We start from the raw sequence: 17,707 nt of genomic DNA, 5'->3' as shown, positions 1-17,707 counted from the left end.
AAGATCTCACTCTAATACGAGGTTTTACACCGCTTGGTCTCATTGGGTTATTCAAGATATTGAGAAATCTGATGGGGGCAGAAAGAAAGCAGGCAGCAGGCCTGAAAGGTAGCGATCGTCCTCCCCTCCCTATTTCCCTTCTTTGTGCAATGAGGGTCTTTATGTTGGTGGATGGCTCTAAGAATCAAGGAACTCTATGAAGGGCCAACGTCCCTGAACAGACTTGGGCAGGATTTTCTTGTTCTTTATTCGAATCTTTGTAAATTGGCAAGAAGAATAGACATAGCAAGGGAAAAGGGCCAAACTAGGGTAAGACCGGCTGAGGTAGGAAAGTGAAAAAAAAGCAAACCCAAACTTGCATCAACAAAACATGTATGCCATCTGTCCCTTTAAATATTAAAATACCTCAAGGAGCACTTGGGTGGCCCAGTCGGTTGAGCATCCGACTTCAGCTCAGGTCACCATCTCGTGGTTCGCGGGTTTGAGCCCCGTGTCGGGCTCTGTGCTGACCGCTCAGAGCCCGGAGCCTGCTTCGGATTCTATGTCTCCCTCTCTCTCTGCCCCTCCCCTGCTTGTGCTCTGTCTCTCCCCCTCTCTCTCTCTCTCAAAAATAAACATTAAAAAAATTTTTTTTTTAATTAACTCTTGCAAAGATGTATTATAATGCCTGACACTGGAATGGATTTAAAAAAAAAACACACAAAGAAAACACCACACAAAGGGTCCATTTAAGACCCACTGAATGCAGCCACTTACTGGAATTTGAGTTTGGCAGAGGTGAGTACTCAAGGAACGAGTTGACTTTGGAGCTAGCTCCCCATCAGCAAAGCCCTTGAAGTCACACATGCCCCCAGTGAGCTTACAGAGGAACCACGCCCTGCAAACAAAGAGACCTGAAAGTAATCTGCAACAGAAATGCCACCTCACCAGGCTCTGGCACCGGAGACAAGACTGAAGACCTGATCCTGACTCAGCTGTGGATGCTCGACGTGGCCTCAAGCACGTCACCCTTCTGTGTCCCAGTTGCCTCATAAAAGTGGAGACTCCCTGGAGGCTCTGGGCAAATTGCAATGAGCAAAATACTCTTTGAAACTGGGAGCATTGTAAACACGCTAAATATCATGAGTGTTACCACCTGAGTCACAAACAATAGCTCCTGCAACACCTAGGTTTTCTCTGAGACGTTCGTTCGTGGCCGGTCAATTCCTCCCGACTAGGCTTTGCGTGCGGTAACTTTCCAAACGACGAGGCTGGGCCGTCTGGAGGAGAAGAGGCCCAAGGGAAGGTCGGAGTGTTAGAGAATCGAATCACGCCTGTCGGGTCTTTAAAACATTCAGACCAAACCCAAAAAGAACGCAGGCCGTTGAGTGGTGCCGGCTTCCCCTCCCCGATTTGATGGATATGGGAATTTTTTATAGACATTTGGGTTCCTGGAAGCAGCCGGCAGTGGCTGGGGGAGATCTATTAGGAGATCCCACATCTCACCTAGCTTTCTGCGCGGATGCGAATTTCCTGCCTCTGCCCCCCACTTGGTAACTTTCACATTCGTTAGTTACCTCCTCCTTTTCCGGATCGGAAGACTCTGAAGGAATTAAAAGCAGCCCTTGTCAGAGAAAGATCTGCCTGACTGACCCCGGTCTGGCCAGGAGGAGCGGGATTGTAGGTGAGGCTGACCAAAACACTCTGTGGATCTATAAATTCTAGAAACTTCCTGATGGTTGTTGGAACCACTACACCCAACCTTTGGAGGGGACCTGTGCTCTAAGTCCAAGTAATTTAAAGAGCTTCATTAGCATATTCTAAATCTTTGTTCCAGAATTATTCATGACACAGCAGTCAGTCTGATGGGAGGAGACTTCCATGGCCTTTCTGTATTTGCATGGTGGCAGGAGTGGTTCTGGAAGGCCTACTTAAATATAGTTAGGCTTCTTTATTGTAGGACTTCTCAGGGCACTTAATATGGCGGCGGGTATTATGAATCTTCAAAATGGGAAGATGCTGTGAGACCCTCTCAAGTTTATTTGGCTCTGGTACTCTCCCCCTGCTGCTGCGACCAACACTCACTTACCTTATGCACTTTGCATGCCAAGAAACACTTTGGGAAATAGTGCTTTAGAAAAACGTTCTTACCTAATCTGTTGAGTGACTCACTATGGAAATGCTACAGACAGTACCACCAGGGAGGGTTTCACCTTCCCACCCTCTTCCTGCAGGAGTGAAGAGGAAAGAGGAAAGATGTGCCTAGCCTAGTGGGCAGAGGAGAGAGAGCATAGCGATTCTTCTTGAACTAGAACCTTCCACAGTCATTTATCGGCTGGCCAGCTTGTAAATGAAAACGTGTATTGCTTTATTCCTTTTGACCCATTCCTCTTTAAAATGAGACATCTAGGGGCGCCTGGGTGGCTCTGTCGGTTGAGTGTCCGACTTTGGTGCAGGTCATGACCTCATGGTTTGTGAGCTCGAGCCCCACGTAGGACTTGCTGTCAGCGCAGAGTCCACTTTGGATCCTCTGTCTCCCTCTCTCTCTGCCCCTCCCCCACTTGCTGTTTCTCAAAAATAAATAAACATTGGGGCACCTGGGTGGCTCAGTCGGTTAAGCGTCCGACTTCAGCTCAGGTCACTATCTCTCGGTCCGTGAGTTCGAGCCCCGCGTCAGGCTCTGGGCTGACCGCTCAGAGCCTGGAGCCTGCTTCCGATTCCGTGTCTCCCTCTCTCTCTGCCCCTCTCCCGTTCATGCTCTGTCTCTCTCTGTCTCAAAAATAAATAAACATTAAAAAAAATAATAAAAATAAAAAAAATAAATAAACATTAAAAAAAAAAAAAGAATGAGGTATCTAATCCATACCATATAGTAGGGGCGGACTGCCTGGGTGATAATGTTGGTTCCACTCCTCATTTGATGGAGAAAGTCCAGTCTCCTCATCTGTAAATTCGGGATAATCACAATAACCACTCCCCAGGTTTTTCATGAGGATTAAATGCAACAACCCGTGGAAAGTACTCAGTTAACTATTGCCCAAAACTCAGAGGCAAAGTGCATACAGGGCTGGGGTGACCTTCCTTCTGGGAACATCAGTGAATCCGGACACAGGGGGAGGCCGACTTGGGACTTGAACCCAGGCTCGACTCTGAACAGCTGGGACTCTGGACAAGAACATTCTTGCCCCTGGGAGCACATCCACCCACGTACCATCGGTGGTCCATAGACTGAATGTTGGGACCCACTGCAACCGAGCAAGGGCGAGAAGTTGGTGGGGGTGGGGGTTCGTGCGTTCCCACAGCCTCACCCACTCGCTGTGCTTGTATAGGTAGTGACCCCTATCCCGCTGAGGAAAACTCAGAGCAGTGTTCTCAAGCTTTTAACCATAAAATAATGAGAATTTTTTCGTTTGTTTTATCAGACTCCAATACTTGCCATAGCATCCTAGGGTAAAGTGATGTTATCACCTAGTTTCTATGGCTTTTGCCCCTTTTCATTTGGCAAACATTGATTCTGTTTGTTTGTGTGGTTTTTTTTTTTTTAACTGAAAATAGTTTATTGTGGCTTCCTGGAAGGAGTAGGATCAGTTCTACTGAAACAGAAAAATATTGTAGGGTTTTTTTGAAATCAGCCATTAGGTGAGGGATCGGAGGCACAGGTGGACAGCAAGCCCCCTGGACCCTTGTGCCTTTAAGACATTAGAAGCAAACTTGTTATTTGAGCAATTCAGATTACTTAATCTTAGAAGTAAGACGTGGGGTTTTACTCAGAAGGAAAGCCTTGGCTGGAGGAAGAAAGTCGAAAGCTTCCCATCATATAAATTACCCAACAGCTGATGAGTCAAGTATAAGTGGCCTCAAATGGGATTGGGTGGCAATGCATTTATGGCAACATTATTTTTGCCAAGTCCCAAATAGAAGATGAATAACTTGAGTTAGTTTACAGAAGTTAAAACAGGCCAGAACTCGCATCCTCCAAGAGCAAATCCTCAAAGCCCGAGGTCAGTTTATCGTTGTTACCGGCTAGAGTTTCAGTTTTTATAAACTGCTTTTGGACATAGTGCTGGGCATCATCCCCTTGACGTCTGTCCTTTGGGGCCCCCAGATTATGTAAGACTGCTGATGCCTTTGGCTTTCCCCTTACAGCGTGCCCGACTGGACACCATCATTTCTAAATACCCTGCAGCTAACGCGTACACTATCCCATCACATTTTGTTTCGAAGAAAGACTTCAGTAATTCCTGTTCCAGCATGTTTCAGTTGCCAAGTTTTGCGAAAGCCCTCAAATCTGAAACTCCTGCACCAAACCATTACAATGTAAGATGTTGGGTATGCTTGTTAAATATGTATCGAATGAATGCTTTACTAAAATAAATGAAGGGGGGGGAACGACGCTTCGGGGGACGACGCTTTGGGAAATATCATTTTAATGCAATTAGTAAATCAGTTAGGAAATATCATTTTAATGCAATTAGTAAATCAGTTAGTATTTGTTGACTGCCCAGTGGGTACATGAGGCTGGGCAAGGCCTTTAGAGAGAATTTGCAGAACCTGGAGAAAGATGTGAGCAACCCTGGAGGTCAGGGCGGAGCAGTGGGAAGACCAGTCCCTGGAAAACACGGTCATCACTCCTGCCCTAGAATCTTTCTGGGGCAGTTTTCTCATCTGTGACAATAGGTATTTACCACCTTATTTTCCACCTGATATTTCCGTATCAGAAATTGGTTTTTTTTTTTAACAGTAACGCCCCACTATGTAGTCACGGAGGCAGAACGGTATGATTAATGGTTCAGAGATGGAGCCAGGTTCAAATGTCCCCTCTGCCACTTTCTGTGTGGCTCTGGGCAAGTCCCTTCAGCTTTCGGGACTCAGTTTGTTGATCTGTAAAATGGGGACACATGTCCACTTCGTAGTATTAATGCAAATGTTAAATTAGGTCATGGATGCTGAGTGCTTGGCACAGCCCTGGGCGCACAGGGTTCCACTATACATGGAGATCAGCAGAACTGTCTCTGGGGAAGTCACGTCACTTCTTGAGCCTCAGCTGTAAAATGGAATCAATTATACTTGCCCTACGGGGTTATTATAAAAAGCAAATGAGACAGCAAGTGTGAAAACATAAGACGTGAATTGTACGTAAGGTGTTAATATCACTATGCCATGCTGCAAAATGTTTTGGTCTTAGAATACTTCATCTTTAATGTCCTTTTTAAAATATTTATTTATTTTGAGAGAGAGAGAGAGTGAGAGCAAGGGAGGGGCAGAAAGAGAGGGAGAGAGAATTCCTCTCCACTGTCAGCACAGAGCCTGACCAAGGGGCTCCGTCTCACAAATGGTGAGATCATGACCTCAGCGGAAATCGAGAGCCCGATGCTTAACCGACTGAGCCGCCCAGGCGCCCCTCCTTTTTCTTTTATAACACTTTCAAGTAATATTTGTTTTTCTGACTACAAGGCCCCTGCCCACCTTCTGTGAGTGGTCAAATCAATTATAATGTGCTCAAAGCAATATATGCCTGTGAGGCCAGCACTGTTCAATAGAAATATAATGGGAGCCACATACATCATTTAAATTTTCCCAGTAGCCGCACTGAAAAGTAAAAAGGCATAGGTGAAAAAATTTTAATAGCATATTCTATTTAACTCAGTATATTCAAAACATTATTTCAACATCAAATCAATATAAAATTATTGATTATAAGTTTTATTTTTATTTTTTATAAATATTAAAAAAATTTTTTAATGTTTATTTATTTTTGAGACAGAGCATGAATGGGGGAGGGGCAGAGAGAGAGGGAGACACAGAATCGGAAACAGGCTCCAGGCTCTGAGCTGTCAGCACAGAGCCCGACGCGGGGCTCGAACTCACGGACCACGAGATCATGACCTGAGCTGAAGTCGGACGCTTAACCGACTGAGCCACCCAGGCATCCCTGATTATAAATTTTATTATAATTACATATAATTATAAGTAAAAATAATTAATGTTTTACATTCTTTCCATCTAAGTCTTTATAATTCAGTGTGTATTTTATATTTTCAGCACATCTTAATCCAGACCAGCCATGTTTTTGGTGCTGATAGCCAGTGGCTACCCAGTTGGGTGGTATAGCTCTGGACAGTCTTCCCTTGGGTTAATCAGAGCCTGAAAGTGATGATGATGATGATGATGATGATGATGATGATGATGATGATGAAATCCTTTTCAAGGCCCATGTGCCATTCTAAGCATTATGGATTTGTCTTATTTAATATTCACAAGAATCCATGAAGTGGGTTATCTTCAATTCACAGAAGAGGAAGCTGGTGCTCGGACAGGGGAAGGGATTTGCCCAAAGTCACCCCACTCGAAGGGACCATTGGCACATCAGTGAGCACAGGGAGAGGACTGAGGTATATGGCTGGAGGGTGATCAGTCAGCATGGTCCAGCCCTGCTGGGTCTCCCTTCACGGGTTCTGTGGCTCCTCCGTGCCAGACCAGTGACCCAGCTCAGATTCTGGTGGGGGAACTCGAGACAAAACTAGGAAACAGGGAAGCAAAATAATTACACGTTGTGGCCAGCTTTGAGAAAGACAAACAGAGCCTGAGGGGGAGAATATGTAGAGAATATAAGGGGTTGGCAGTATCATGTACTTCAGATTGGGTTAGATTGGGTGGTCAGAGAAGGCTCTGAGGCTGACCTGAGGACCGAAGGGAGAGGCAGAGTTGAGGGAACAGCATGTGCAAAGGTCCTGAGACAGCAAGCAGCTCAGCTCTGGGAACTACAAGAAGGTGGCTAGAGTAGCATTAGCTAGGAGGAGAGGGGAGAAGGGGAAGCCAGACAGATAGGCAGGGGCCAGTTCACTCAGGACCCTAAAGACCCTGGGAGGGATCTTTAATTTTATTCTCTGTGGGAAGACTTTGGAGGGGGGGGCGGTGAGGGGGTGTGAGATGACATCACCTGATGTACTTTTTTAAAAAGCTCCCTCCAGCAGCCATATGGAGAAGGGACCGTGGTGTGGGCGAGGAGTGGCTTTTGAAAAACCAGTTAGAAGGCTCTTATACTAACAGGAGAGAGGTCAAGGCCCGGTCCAAGAAAGTGGTAATAAAGGTTCTTGGCCACCGCAAAATGCCTTTGCCATTCCTGACACAGGTACTTAGTGTTTCACACACATGCCTCCCCAGCCCACTGGGTGCTCCTTCACTTCACATCTCCGGTGCCCCGTGCAGGGCCTGGCATGCCAAGCACTTGGCGATAAGTGTTTATGACATTGAAGGAATTACCCCCAGTAGCGTATAGCTGCTCATCTAGTAGAAAAGACCGCTTCCCAAGACAGAGCTCGGACCTTCTGCCAACGGATCCATTTCGAGTGCATGTTTTTTTTGTTGATCATGGTTTTAATGTGACTGTGAAAAGCATCCATGCTCCTCATAAAACATATTCGAGCATTATAGAAATGCTTGAGCTAGGAAAGTAGAAGTCTCTTGTGATTCCGCTCTCTGAAGCAAACCGCCATTCGAAACAGGTGCAGTTTCGTTCATATTCTCTTCCTCCCCCATCCCTACTTCCAGCATTAGGATTACGTTATCCACAGTACACGTGCATTTTCTACTCCACTGTATCTTGGATTTCCCCCCCCCCTGGTAATACAATAAACCTGTTTCATTTTTTCTTTTTCCCCCAACCTGCTAGTGGAGTGGACTGTTTTCCTCGTCTAATGGTGACATCTTCCAGTGACACACACTCAGGGTAGACAAAAATGCTCCCTTTTTCAGTTGTTTTTCTGTCTGGGTGAGGAATCAGGCCGAGATCGTGTTTTGTCTACAGGAGGCTTTTTTCAGACCCGGAGAACAATGGTTGAGTCAACTGGCAAGAAGCAGAAATGCGCTAATCCTGTTAGCCACACGGTGCAGTGAGGTTTGTCGGGGCCTCTCTTCCCCTCTGCTTACCGCGATCCCCCACCTCTCTATTCGACTCCTTTTTCGTGGTACCGTGTGATTACTTCCTCTCCAGGCAGCCTGGCTCCTGGCCCTCTGTCCAGTAATTAGCCTCTCCACCCGATGTTTTTGTTTGTCCTCCCTGCATGCATTCTAGCCATTAGGACCCCGGGAAAAGCTAAATTCCTCCGCCTTTGTAAACACAAAATCGAAATGCCATCTGCATTTCTCGCGAAACATTTTTTTGACAAAGGAGTATCTCGGAAAATCAAACCATCGGGGCCCCAGCACATAGTTTCACTTGTTCAGTAAATAGGCCCGGTCATGGCATATCCGATTTTTATTGCACCTTTATCTAATGAATACAGGGGACTGACTGCCAATTGGCATTTAAAATATTTATGATTCACGTATCACAGAAGAATGATCTCAGTGTTCTTCCCCCCCCCCCCTGTTATTTTTAGAGCGCTGTGCACACTGTATATTGCATGGATCAGTCAAAATGCTTGATTTCTGGTCGGTCCAGAAAAGTCAGGACAAGGGAGCGTTGTAAATCTGATCGTAATCTTAAATTACATGACGCCCTGGTGTGCCCCAAATCCTGCGTTTATAGAAGGGCTGTTTGGACAGTACGGAATCAGGGTGGAGATATGTAGGACTAAGTGTATTGAAAGGAACGAAAGGCATAGAAAAAATTATGAAAATAACGTGCATGTGTGGTGTCGCAGACTTACAGAAAAATCCCCGTCCTATAGACGAAGTCTGTCACCAGCATAAACTCCATCGAGTAGAGCAGGGATTATCGGGTCTGCTTTACAGGCGAGAAAACCCAAGTTCAGAGAAATTGAACACCTCGGGCAGAATCACGCCCCGTGGGGGCAGACGCGGGCCTGGCAGCCAGGTCTTCGGGTTCTCTTCCGGGCACGGTCCTCTGCGCCATGTTGGGTGACCAGACATCTGAGGGTGGTCACAAACTCGCGGACCGCTCTAGCTGAGGCGACGGGGAAAGGCACTGGGACCTTTTCCATTCACGTCAGTTCATTTTGTGAGGACAGGCTTAAATCAGATTTGTTTTTCTTTCTTTTTTTTTTTTTTTTTTACCCCAGTGTGCCCCTTGTCTGGGCTTGATGACAAAGAGAAAGAAAGGGAAGGCATTGGGCACACCATGCTTTTTTCTCCCCTGTCCCCAGGCCTCTGTCTCTTGCTGCAAGCAAAGAAACAACGTCTGTGCCCGAGCCGGGTTTATGTCCAAAACCCAGAGAGGATTTTTCACTATCACTGACACAGGACCTGCCCCAGGTAAGCAGCCACCTTGCACTGGCCTTGACCTAAGGGTTAACGGACCAGATCTGCTCCGCAGGGCACCACTGCTCCGGAGGGAGTCTCTTCGGAAGGAGTTAGGCTTTGGGGGAAAGGGGATGTTGAGCAGGTGTTGAACAAAAAGGAGAAGGCTGGGGAGAAGGCGGGGTCTCCCCCTTCTGGGGAGAAGGGCTGCTCCGGAAATGACCCCCAGAGCAGCTTCGCTGGCCTCCCCTTTCAGGACCGGGCGCAGCTTCCCTGGGCAGCCAGCTGGGGGAGCGGCTCCTCGCCTCAGAAGTGTGCACGCTCACACGCCCCAGGTGCCATCCCGGGCCAACGGGGCCCTCAATGCACTGAGTGTCCAGATCCTTCCTTTCCTCCTGAGCCTAGAGCTGGCTTCATCAACTAGTCACTGACCGATGGACAGTAGCTCCGTTTACTGAGCACCTACTCGGTGCTAAGTATTTTCTGTGCAGCCCTCACACACCTGTCTCCCTCGTGGGCCCGCATTTCAGGTGAGGAGAGGGGGCTCCGAGAGCGGAAGTGACCTGCTTGGTGTCACGCAGCTAACACATGGCAGGCCTACGTCCAGAGGTGTCTGACTGAGGAGGCTGCTGCCCCTGTGAGCCCCTCGTGACTTCTGGAACTGCCCCAAGAGGGGGCCTGCAGGCGTCTTCCTCCCTGGGCTGGGAGAGGTCTGTTGGCTCAGACCCGCTCCCCGCTTCCAGCCTCAGCCAGAGGTTTCCAGAGAGAGGTCTGGTGATGCTGCCACTGGTATTCCGGGAGCCCTTGTCACCTGCCCGCTGGGTCCTGAAGTTGCCCCCCCCTCCCCGCCCCGAGGGAGCCGTGAGCCCCAGAGCTGAGGGGAGGAACAGGGAGGAGGGGGGTGTGGATAAAGTTGCAGCACACTTCAGATTTAACCAAATCCAGATTAAAGCTGAGAAGATCAGTCCGAAGCTGAATAACAAAACCAGCCCTAATTAGGAGGCTAAGCCCCGCTAAAGCTCCCGGCCTTGCATCATCACAGGCAAAGCCCCACCTTGTTTGTTTATACAGAACAAAGCCGGCAGCCCTGGAGTTTGGCCAGAGGCCCTGCCAGCGAATCGCGACCCCCCCCCCCAAGGTGGGCACCTTCTCAGCCAGCCGCATGAGCCCACAACCCAGCAGGAGAGGGAGAGGTGGGCACCAATGTCTGTGAAGCTCCTACCGGGTGCCACAGGTTCTCCATTTCTCAGCCGGTGATGTCCAGATGCCGCGGGGTGTTCGGCCAGCGTGCCGTCACGTGCTCAGAAGGTGTGAGCCACTGCGATCATCGACCCCCGTTTTATAGCCAAAAAATGACACCTCGAAAGCAGGCCCAGGGGCCCGTCGGTGGTCTGAATCCAGGCCCATCCCGATTGACGCCTGCTGCCTCAGAAACGTGCTGGGGGGAGCCGCCCTCCTGGGAGAAACCATCAGCCCTGACCTCCCAGAAAGAACTCTGGTTGTTTCTCCTTCCCCCGCCGGGGGAAAACAGATGCGGAGCTGTGACTGGCGGCCCGACCCCGGCCGGCCCCTGTCCCAGCAGCTCTGAGGGCCCCTACCTCAGGGGCGGAGGGCCAGGACCCGCCCGCCTTCCATTCTGAGCCAAATGCTCACCTCCACACGTTTGCTGCTTGGGTTTTCTAAAGTTTGCATCTGCCGAGCTCATCAGGACTGTCCTCCTCTCTTTTTCCTCAAAATAGAAGAAGCTTAGGGGCGCCTGGGTGGCGCAGCCGGTTAAGCGTCCGACTTCAGCCAGGTCACGATCTCGCGGTCCGGGAGTTCGAGCCCCGCGTCGGGCTCCGGGCTGATGGCTCGGAGCCTGGAGCCTGTTTCCGATTCTGTGTCTCCCTCTCTCTCTGCCCCTCCCCCGTTCATGCTCTGTCTCTCTCTGTCCCAAAAATAAATAAATAAATAAATAAACGTTGAAAAAAAAAAGAAAAAAAAATAGAAGAAGCTTCTTACAGTTAAGGGAAACACCTGTGTTAAAGTATCACTTGAAAAACGGGGGTTGCAGAATCGAATCTGAACAGTGGGCTCAGCAGCAAGTAGTTTTCCAACCACGCTCCGGAAAAGACCCCAAGGAAATGCACCAGAGCTTATACTGGGTTCTCTCTGGGCCGTAAGATCACGGGCGCCTGTTTTGTCTTGCTTCTGCTTTTCAGCATTTGATAATCAAGCGTTGCTTTAACCTTTCTGTGGGAGGGGAAAACATATTTTATACAACATATATACAAATGTATACATATTTACACATGAATGAGAGAAAAATAAACCTAATACGAGAGATATATCCCAATATTATAAAGGCTGCAAACTGGACATTTACTTAAAAAAAATTTTTTTTAATGTTTGTTTATTCTTGAGAGAGAGAGACAGAGCATTAGCGGGGCAGGGGCAGAGAGAGACACGCACAGAATCTGAAGCAGGCTTCAGGCTCCGAGCTGTCAGCACAGAGCCCGATGCAGGGCTTGAACTCACAAACTGTGAGATCATGACCTGAGTTGAAGTTGGACGCTCAACCCACTGAGCCACTCAGGCGCCCCGATGGTTCAACTTTTAATGTTTATTTTTTGAGAGAGAGAGAGAGAGAGAGCAAGTTCAAGTTGGGCAGGGCAGATAGAGAAGGAGACACAGAATGTGAAGCAGGCTCCAGGCTCTGAGCTGTCAGCACAGAGCCCCATGCAGGGCTCAAACTCACAAACCATGAGATCATGACCTGAGCAGAAGCCAGGCGCTTAACCGACTGAACACCCAGGCGCCCCCCTGCTTTTTAAAAAAAAATTTTTTTAATGTTTATTTTTCTTTAAAAAAATTTTTTTTAACGTTTACTTATTTTTGAGATAGAGAGAGACAGAGCATGAATGGGGGAGGGGCAGAGAGAGGGGGAGACACAGAACCTGAAGCAGGCTCCAGGCTCTGAGCGGTCAGCACAGAGCCCGACATGGGGCTCGAACTCACAGACTGTGAGATCATGACCTGAGCCGAAGTCGGACGCTTAACTGACTGAGCCACCCAGGCGCCCCTAATGTTTATTTTTCGAGAGAGAGAGAGAACAGGGGAGGGCCAGAGAGAGTGAGACAGAATCTGAAGCAACTTTTTTAAAACTTTAGCATATATTGGGAACATCTTTTCATGCTATTAAAAACCCTTCTAAGAATATCATTTTTTGAAATGGCTGTTTGGTATTCCATCCCATGGCAGTACCATAAGTTAAGGAACAAATGGCCTCTTACTGGAAATTTAGGTTGTTTTAAACCGATCACCAATATAAGTAGAGAGGCAGCAAACATCCTTGTAGCTCACAGCTTGTGTAAAATCAAGAGTATTTCCTTATATTAATTACTTAAAGCGGAATTGCTAAGTCAGAAGCATGTAGAATAGTTAAGGTTTTTTTTTTTTATACATTGGTGGCCAAATTGTTCTTCAGCAGAGGGATTAGTTTCCTCCTGCTGCTGTGAGGTAACTGTTTTTCCCCACCTTTGCCACCACTGGGTATTATCATTTAAATAAAATCTTTCTAATACGTACCATATTGTTTTCAGTACTTTTGCAATGGAAAAGTACATTTTTTTTTTTTTAATTTTTTTTTTTTTCAACGTTTATTTATTTTTGGGACAGAGAGAGACAGAGCATGAACGGGGGAGGGGCAGAGAGAGAGGGAGACACAGAATCGGAAACAGGCTCCAGGCTCTGAGCTATCATCAGCCCAGAGCCCGACGCGGGGCTCGAACTCCCGGACCGCGAGATCGTGACCTGGCTGAAGTCGGACGCTTAACCGACTGCGCCACCCAGGCGCCCCAAGGAAAAGTACATTTTTGGGGCGCCTGGGTGGCTCAGTCGGTTAAGCGTCCGACTTCAGCTCAGGTCACGATCTCACGGTCTGTGAGTTCGAGCCCCGCGTCGGGCTCTGTGCTGACCGCTCAGAGCCTGGAGCCTGTTTCAGATTCTGTGTCTCCCTCTCTCTCTGACCCTCCCCTGTTCATGCTCTGTCTCTCTCTGTCTCAAAAATAAATAAACATTAAAAAAAAAACAAACTTAAAAAAAAAAAAGAAAAGTACATTTTTATTGAAAACAAAGTCAACTTCACCATGTTTAGAAAATTTGAAATATTTTTCCCGCCCATAGTGTAACTGTAACTACTAATTACACTAATGTAATTGCTTCCACTTTTCTGGGTTCCCGTCTGTTTTTTTTTTAAGGTTTATTTATTTTTGAGAGAGAGAGCAGAGGCAGAGAGAGAGGATCCCTGAAGCAGGCTCCTTGCTTACGGCAGTGAGCCCGACGTGGGGCTCGAACTCATGAACCGTGAGATCATGACCAGAGTTGAATTCCGACACGACACGACACTGGACTGACTGAGCCACCCAGGTGTCCCCCACCTATTTTTATTCAGATGTATCCATTTGTACCTAGACATCATCATAGTATGGGAAATTTTAGGCATTATTTTGCTTTTTTTTCCCACTCACCTTTATTTTTCCAAAACATTGCTGTGTGGCTTCTGGTCTCCGTATTTGCTGTGTCCAGGCTCACATTCCACCGGGTCGGGCTGCTGTTCCCACGACAGTACCCCTGGCCTTGGACATTCAGGCCACTTAGCCCTTCTCACACTGCAGTTACTGCTGTTACGTGAGTGAGTCTCTACGCTTAGAGTTTTTCCTGCATGTTGAATAACTCCCTTAATTTCTGAGTAGTGGGTCCCGATGTCCTCAAGGCTTTCGCTCCGCACTGCTGCTTTGCATTTGAAAAACACCTGCACCCACCGGCAGGGCTTCTGACAATTTAGGGGAGACTGCCTTTACTTCCCCCCAGCCTGGGTCATTGTCTTCCTCCTTGAAGCAAGTTAATTTTATTCTCTCTTGAAGCAGGGCGTACTGGGAAAGCACGGACTTTGGAGACAGGTGGCCCTGGGCCCACGTAGTAGGTGCTCAATAAATATTTGTTGATTGCGTAATAGTTACTAAACAACGACTATACGCCTGGAACTAAAATATTACTGTTGTTGGAAGAATTATTCTTACCTTATAGCGGAGGAAACTGGGCCTACTTCCTAGTGAGATGAAATGTGGGAGGCAAATTATTCACTATCTCCAAGTCTCCATTTCCTCCTTTTTGGAATGGAGGTGACAATTACCCATGTAGCTGGGCTTCTGTGAGGATTCAATGAGCTAAGTGTGTGATGCACATGGCCCATGTTCTCCAAAGGGTATTATTTTTCGGGGCGCCTGGGTGGCTCAGTCGGTTAAGCATCCGACTTCAGCTCAGGTCATGATCTCACGCTCTGTGAGTTCGAGCCCCGCGTCAAGCTCTGTGCTGACAGCTCGGAGCCTGGAGCCTGCTTCAGATTCTGTGTCTTCCTCTCTCTGCCCCTCCCCCGCTCAAGCTCTGTCTCTCTCTGTCTCAAAAATAAATGAAAACATTTAAAAAAAATAAAAAATAAAGGGTATTATTTTTCAGGCAGCCCTCCCATTTGACCATTTTGGAGTGATCCCACCTTATAGTCATTAAATGTATTTTTAGGTGTAAGGTACTGCTTTTTATTTATTTGGGACGAGTTCCTTACTCTGTTTTAAAATGTCTTTCTTCTTAGGGCATTATAATATCAACGAATCCCTCGTGAAGCAGTCGCCAAAGGTATTGACGTCTTGTTTTAAATCAAAAACTGGACGTGGATTAAAACTGACATCAACAGGCCCGGGACCTGCTTATTACAACCCCAATGACCACATCAAAATTCTGAAAAAGGCTCTTTTCCCGTGAGTCCTGATTATTCTGATCTTTCTTTTGAAAGGCGGTTCTGGGAAAGGACCCAACAGGAGCAGAAAAGGAAGGGGTGTCACTGCTTGGCAGAACATGGCGCCAGGTCACTCACTCTCCAGGGGCCCTTGTGACATAGTAGGTGCTCAGGAAATACTTGCTGAATGCATGATATTTATTGAGCAACTACTATGCACCAGGAACTTAGCATCCTGTTCAACCATCGTAGTACCCCGGTTGCAAGAATTATTATTCTTACTTCATAGGTAGGCTTCAGGGCAGCTAAGGAGCTGCCTAAGTCCACACAGCTAACTTGAAATGCCGCTAGGAATCAGGCTCAGGACTGTCTGGATCTTTCCGCATTCCTCATGATGTTGTGTTTATCCTGGTGCTGACGTTATTCTATATATTTTTTTTAAATTTTTGATGCTTATTTATTTTTGAGAGAGAGAGAGACACAAAGTACAAGTGGGAGAGGGGCGGGGGGGGGGGTGGATACACAGAATTGGAAGTAGGATCCAGGCTCTGAGCTGTCAGCCCAGAGCCTGACGCGGGGCTCGAACTCACGAACCACGAGATCATGACCTGAGCCGAAGTCGGACGTCGGACGCTCATCCAACTGAGCCACCCAGACGCCCCGACATGATTCTACTTTTGTAACATAAAATCTCTACTGGGGTAGCAGGATACACAGCAGCACAGGGCCGTTTGAGTTTTGCACTGATAAGCTGAAAGTGGGACTTTGGAGTTGGTCAGACCTGCTGGATTTGAACTTCAGCTATGCTGTTTTCATGCTGCGTGACCTTGGCCATGGTACTAAGCCCTCTGAACCTCCAAGGCCTCGTCTGTGAAGCAAAGTGGGGACAGTCCATCCCTCATAGTGTTGCTTTCAGATTTTATAATATATGTTTGGCATGTAGCAGGTGCAGAAGGTGACAATATTCACACCAATTTAAAAAGTGAAGCCCAGGATTTGTGTTAACATGTTTAATATCCGGTGCATTTAATGTTACTTTCACCTAACAGGTTCGAAGGCTCACAGGGCTTACTTATTCCTCAGATGGTTCTAGAACTTCTGGAACTAACTGCCAGGTCAGTCTGCCTGTCACCATCTGAGGCCTCACCCGGGTATAGTCCTCTGCAGGCAGGATTGGCCACTGGGCGGGCTGACCTGCAGAAGATCCCTCCAAAGAGGTCAGGCAGGTGGTCAGGTTCATACCCACAGTGGGTCAGACGTCCAGGCAACCCGGGAGACTGACAACATTGGGCATATACTCTGACCATCAGTCCAGGACAAGGAGATGGGGTGGGGGGAGAGGAGCAGGTGATGAACCTTCCGTGCCAGACTTAGGATCTGGAGAAGGGATCCAGACCTCAGATGGAAGCCACTGGAGAAGTCCCTTCTGCCCTTCGGTTCTTGGGTTCTGCAGGGTGACCCTTCACAGGCTCCAGGGCTCAAAACCGGGGCAGGATAGTCTCCAGGAACACGCTCTCTCTGAACACCAGGGACTTACCGCCTCCGGGCTGGCTCAGGGCACCCCTGCACACCTTCCCTTACTGTCCCGACGAAGAGAGTGGGTAAGAGGACAGGCTTCGGAGTCAGCAGACCTGGGCGTGAGTCACGGCTCTGTCCCTTTCTTCTCTCCGAGCCTGTCTCCCTGTTATGAAGCGGGGATAAGAGTCTCGTCTCATAGGGCTTCTGTGAGGGGTTAGACGAGAAATGTTATCGTTAGAGCTGCTGCTGTTCCGTATCCTATAGGCATATGAGCGTACAGGGGACGGCTGTTGCTTGGCGCGAGCCGCTCAGGCTCCTAGCTCGAATCTGGAAGCTTCTTTGAGGAAATGGTGAGAAGGAGAGTGGAGAATACTCAGCGTTGAACCGCTTGCCCCAGAGAAGTGCCGTGTGGCCTTTGCTGAAGTTTGAACGAGCGGTTCGGGATAATTCCCATCTCACGGCATTTGCGTCTGTTAGTCAACAGGCCCTGTAGGTTTCTGGGTCTGTGCCGGAGGCCGTGGGGGTGCTCGGGTGAACAGGGCACTGTACACGCCTTTAGCTAGGCTCACCTGGGAACAACTCCAGAGCAAGGCAGAGGAGGGGTAGCAGAATGCTGGAGCATATGGCCCCAAGGTCGTGTGGCCACACAGATCCCGAGAGCAGTCTTTCCAGCAGGTGCAGTGCGGTGGTGCTGGTGTGTCTGGGGGTGTCTGGGGATCACTGGCTCTCTGTGGGGCTTTGCGAGTGACAGATCTTTGGTTAATAAGTCTAGGAAGCCCTGCATATGAGCCCTGTACCTCTGGGAGCATCACTGTGTGCATGGCCTAATTAAAGGCTCTGAGATGTCCCGACGTAAAACAACAACAACAACAACAACAACACCCCAAAACCCTACTAAACCCAGTGTCTCTTAAACTTGGGTTCACCCTGGTGAGTAGATAGACCCCCCACTTGGGTTCACCCTGGTGAGTGGATGGTGCCCTGGGCAGGACATTTGGTTAACAGCCCCTATGGTCTAGGTGGCTCTCAGCACCTCCCTCGGCCTTCGTTTCATCATGTGGGAAAAGAGGGGAAGTCTCTTCGTTTCCAACACTCCACGACCCTGTGTTTGCTCACCATGGCATTCAGGAGAGCATATTGGGGGCAGTGAACGTAGAACCAGCCTGGACTCCCAAAGGAGGCCCAAAATATATAAACATTAAAAAATGAGATTTTTTAATGTTTGTTTATTTTTGA

The 17,707-nt window shown here is 48.1% G+C and overlaps 1 protein-coding gene across 12 annotated transcripts in view; it reads left to right on the top strand.

Moving 5' to 3' along the window:
* Positions 1 to 17,707, top strand: part of STPG1 (sperm tail PG-rich repeat containing 1) — a 58,058-nt gene that overhangs the window by 30,705 nt on the left and 9,646 nt on the right. For 9 of the 12 annotated variants that reach the window (XM_045035301.1, XM_045035300.1, XM_045035299.1 and 6 more), the window contains 4 exons: positions 4,126 to 4,296; positions 9,087 to 9,195; positions 14,810 to 14,975; positions 16,003 to 16,068. In XM_045035301.1, coding sequence (XP_044891236.1) covers positions 4,126 to 4,296; positions 9,087 to 9,195; positions 14,810 to 14,975; positions 16,003 to 16,068 — 512 coding nt within the window. The remainder of the gene's footprint in view (positions 1 to 4,125; positions 4,297 to 9,086; positions 9,196 to 14,809; positions 14,976 to 16,002; positions 16,069 to 17,707) is intronic. The other 3 variants (XM_011284540.4, XM_045035303.1, XM_045035304.1) reach the window with 2 other exon arrangements.

This window comes from Felis catus, chromosome C1, assembly GCF_018350175.1.
Source record: "Felis catus isolate Fca126 chromosome C1, F.catus_Fca126_mat1.0, whole genome shotgun sequence".
Taxonomy (NCBI): domain Eukaryota; kingdom Metazoa; phylum Chordata; class Mammalia; order Carnivora; family Felidae; genus Felis; species Felis catus.
This window is presented reverse-complemented; position numbering and strand designations above follow the sequence as displayed.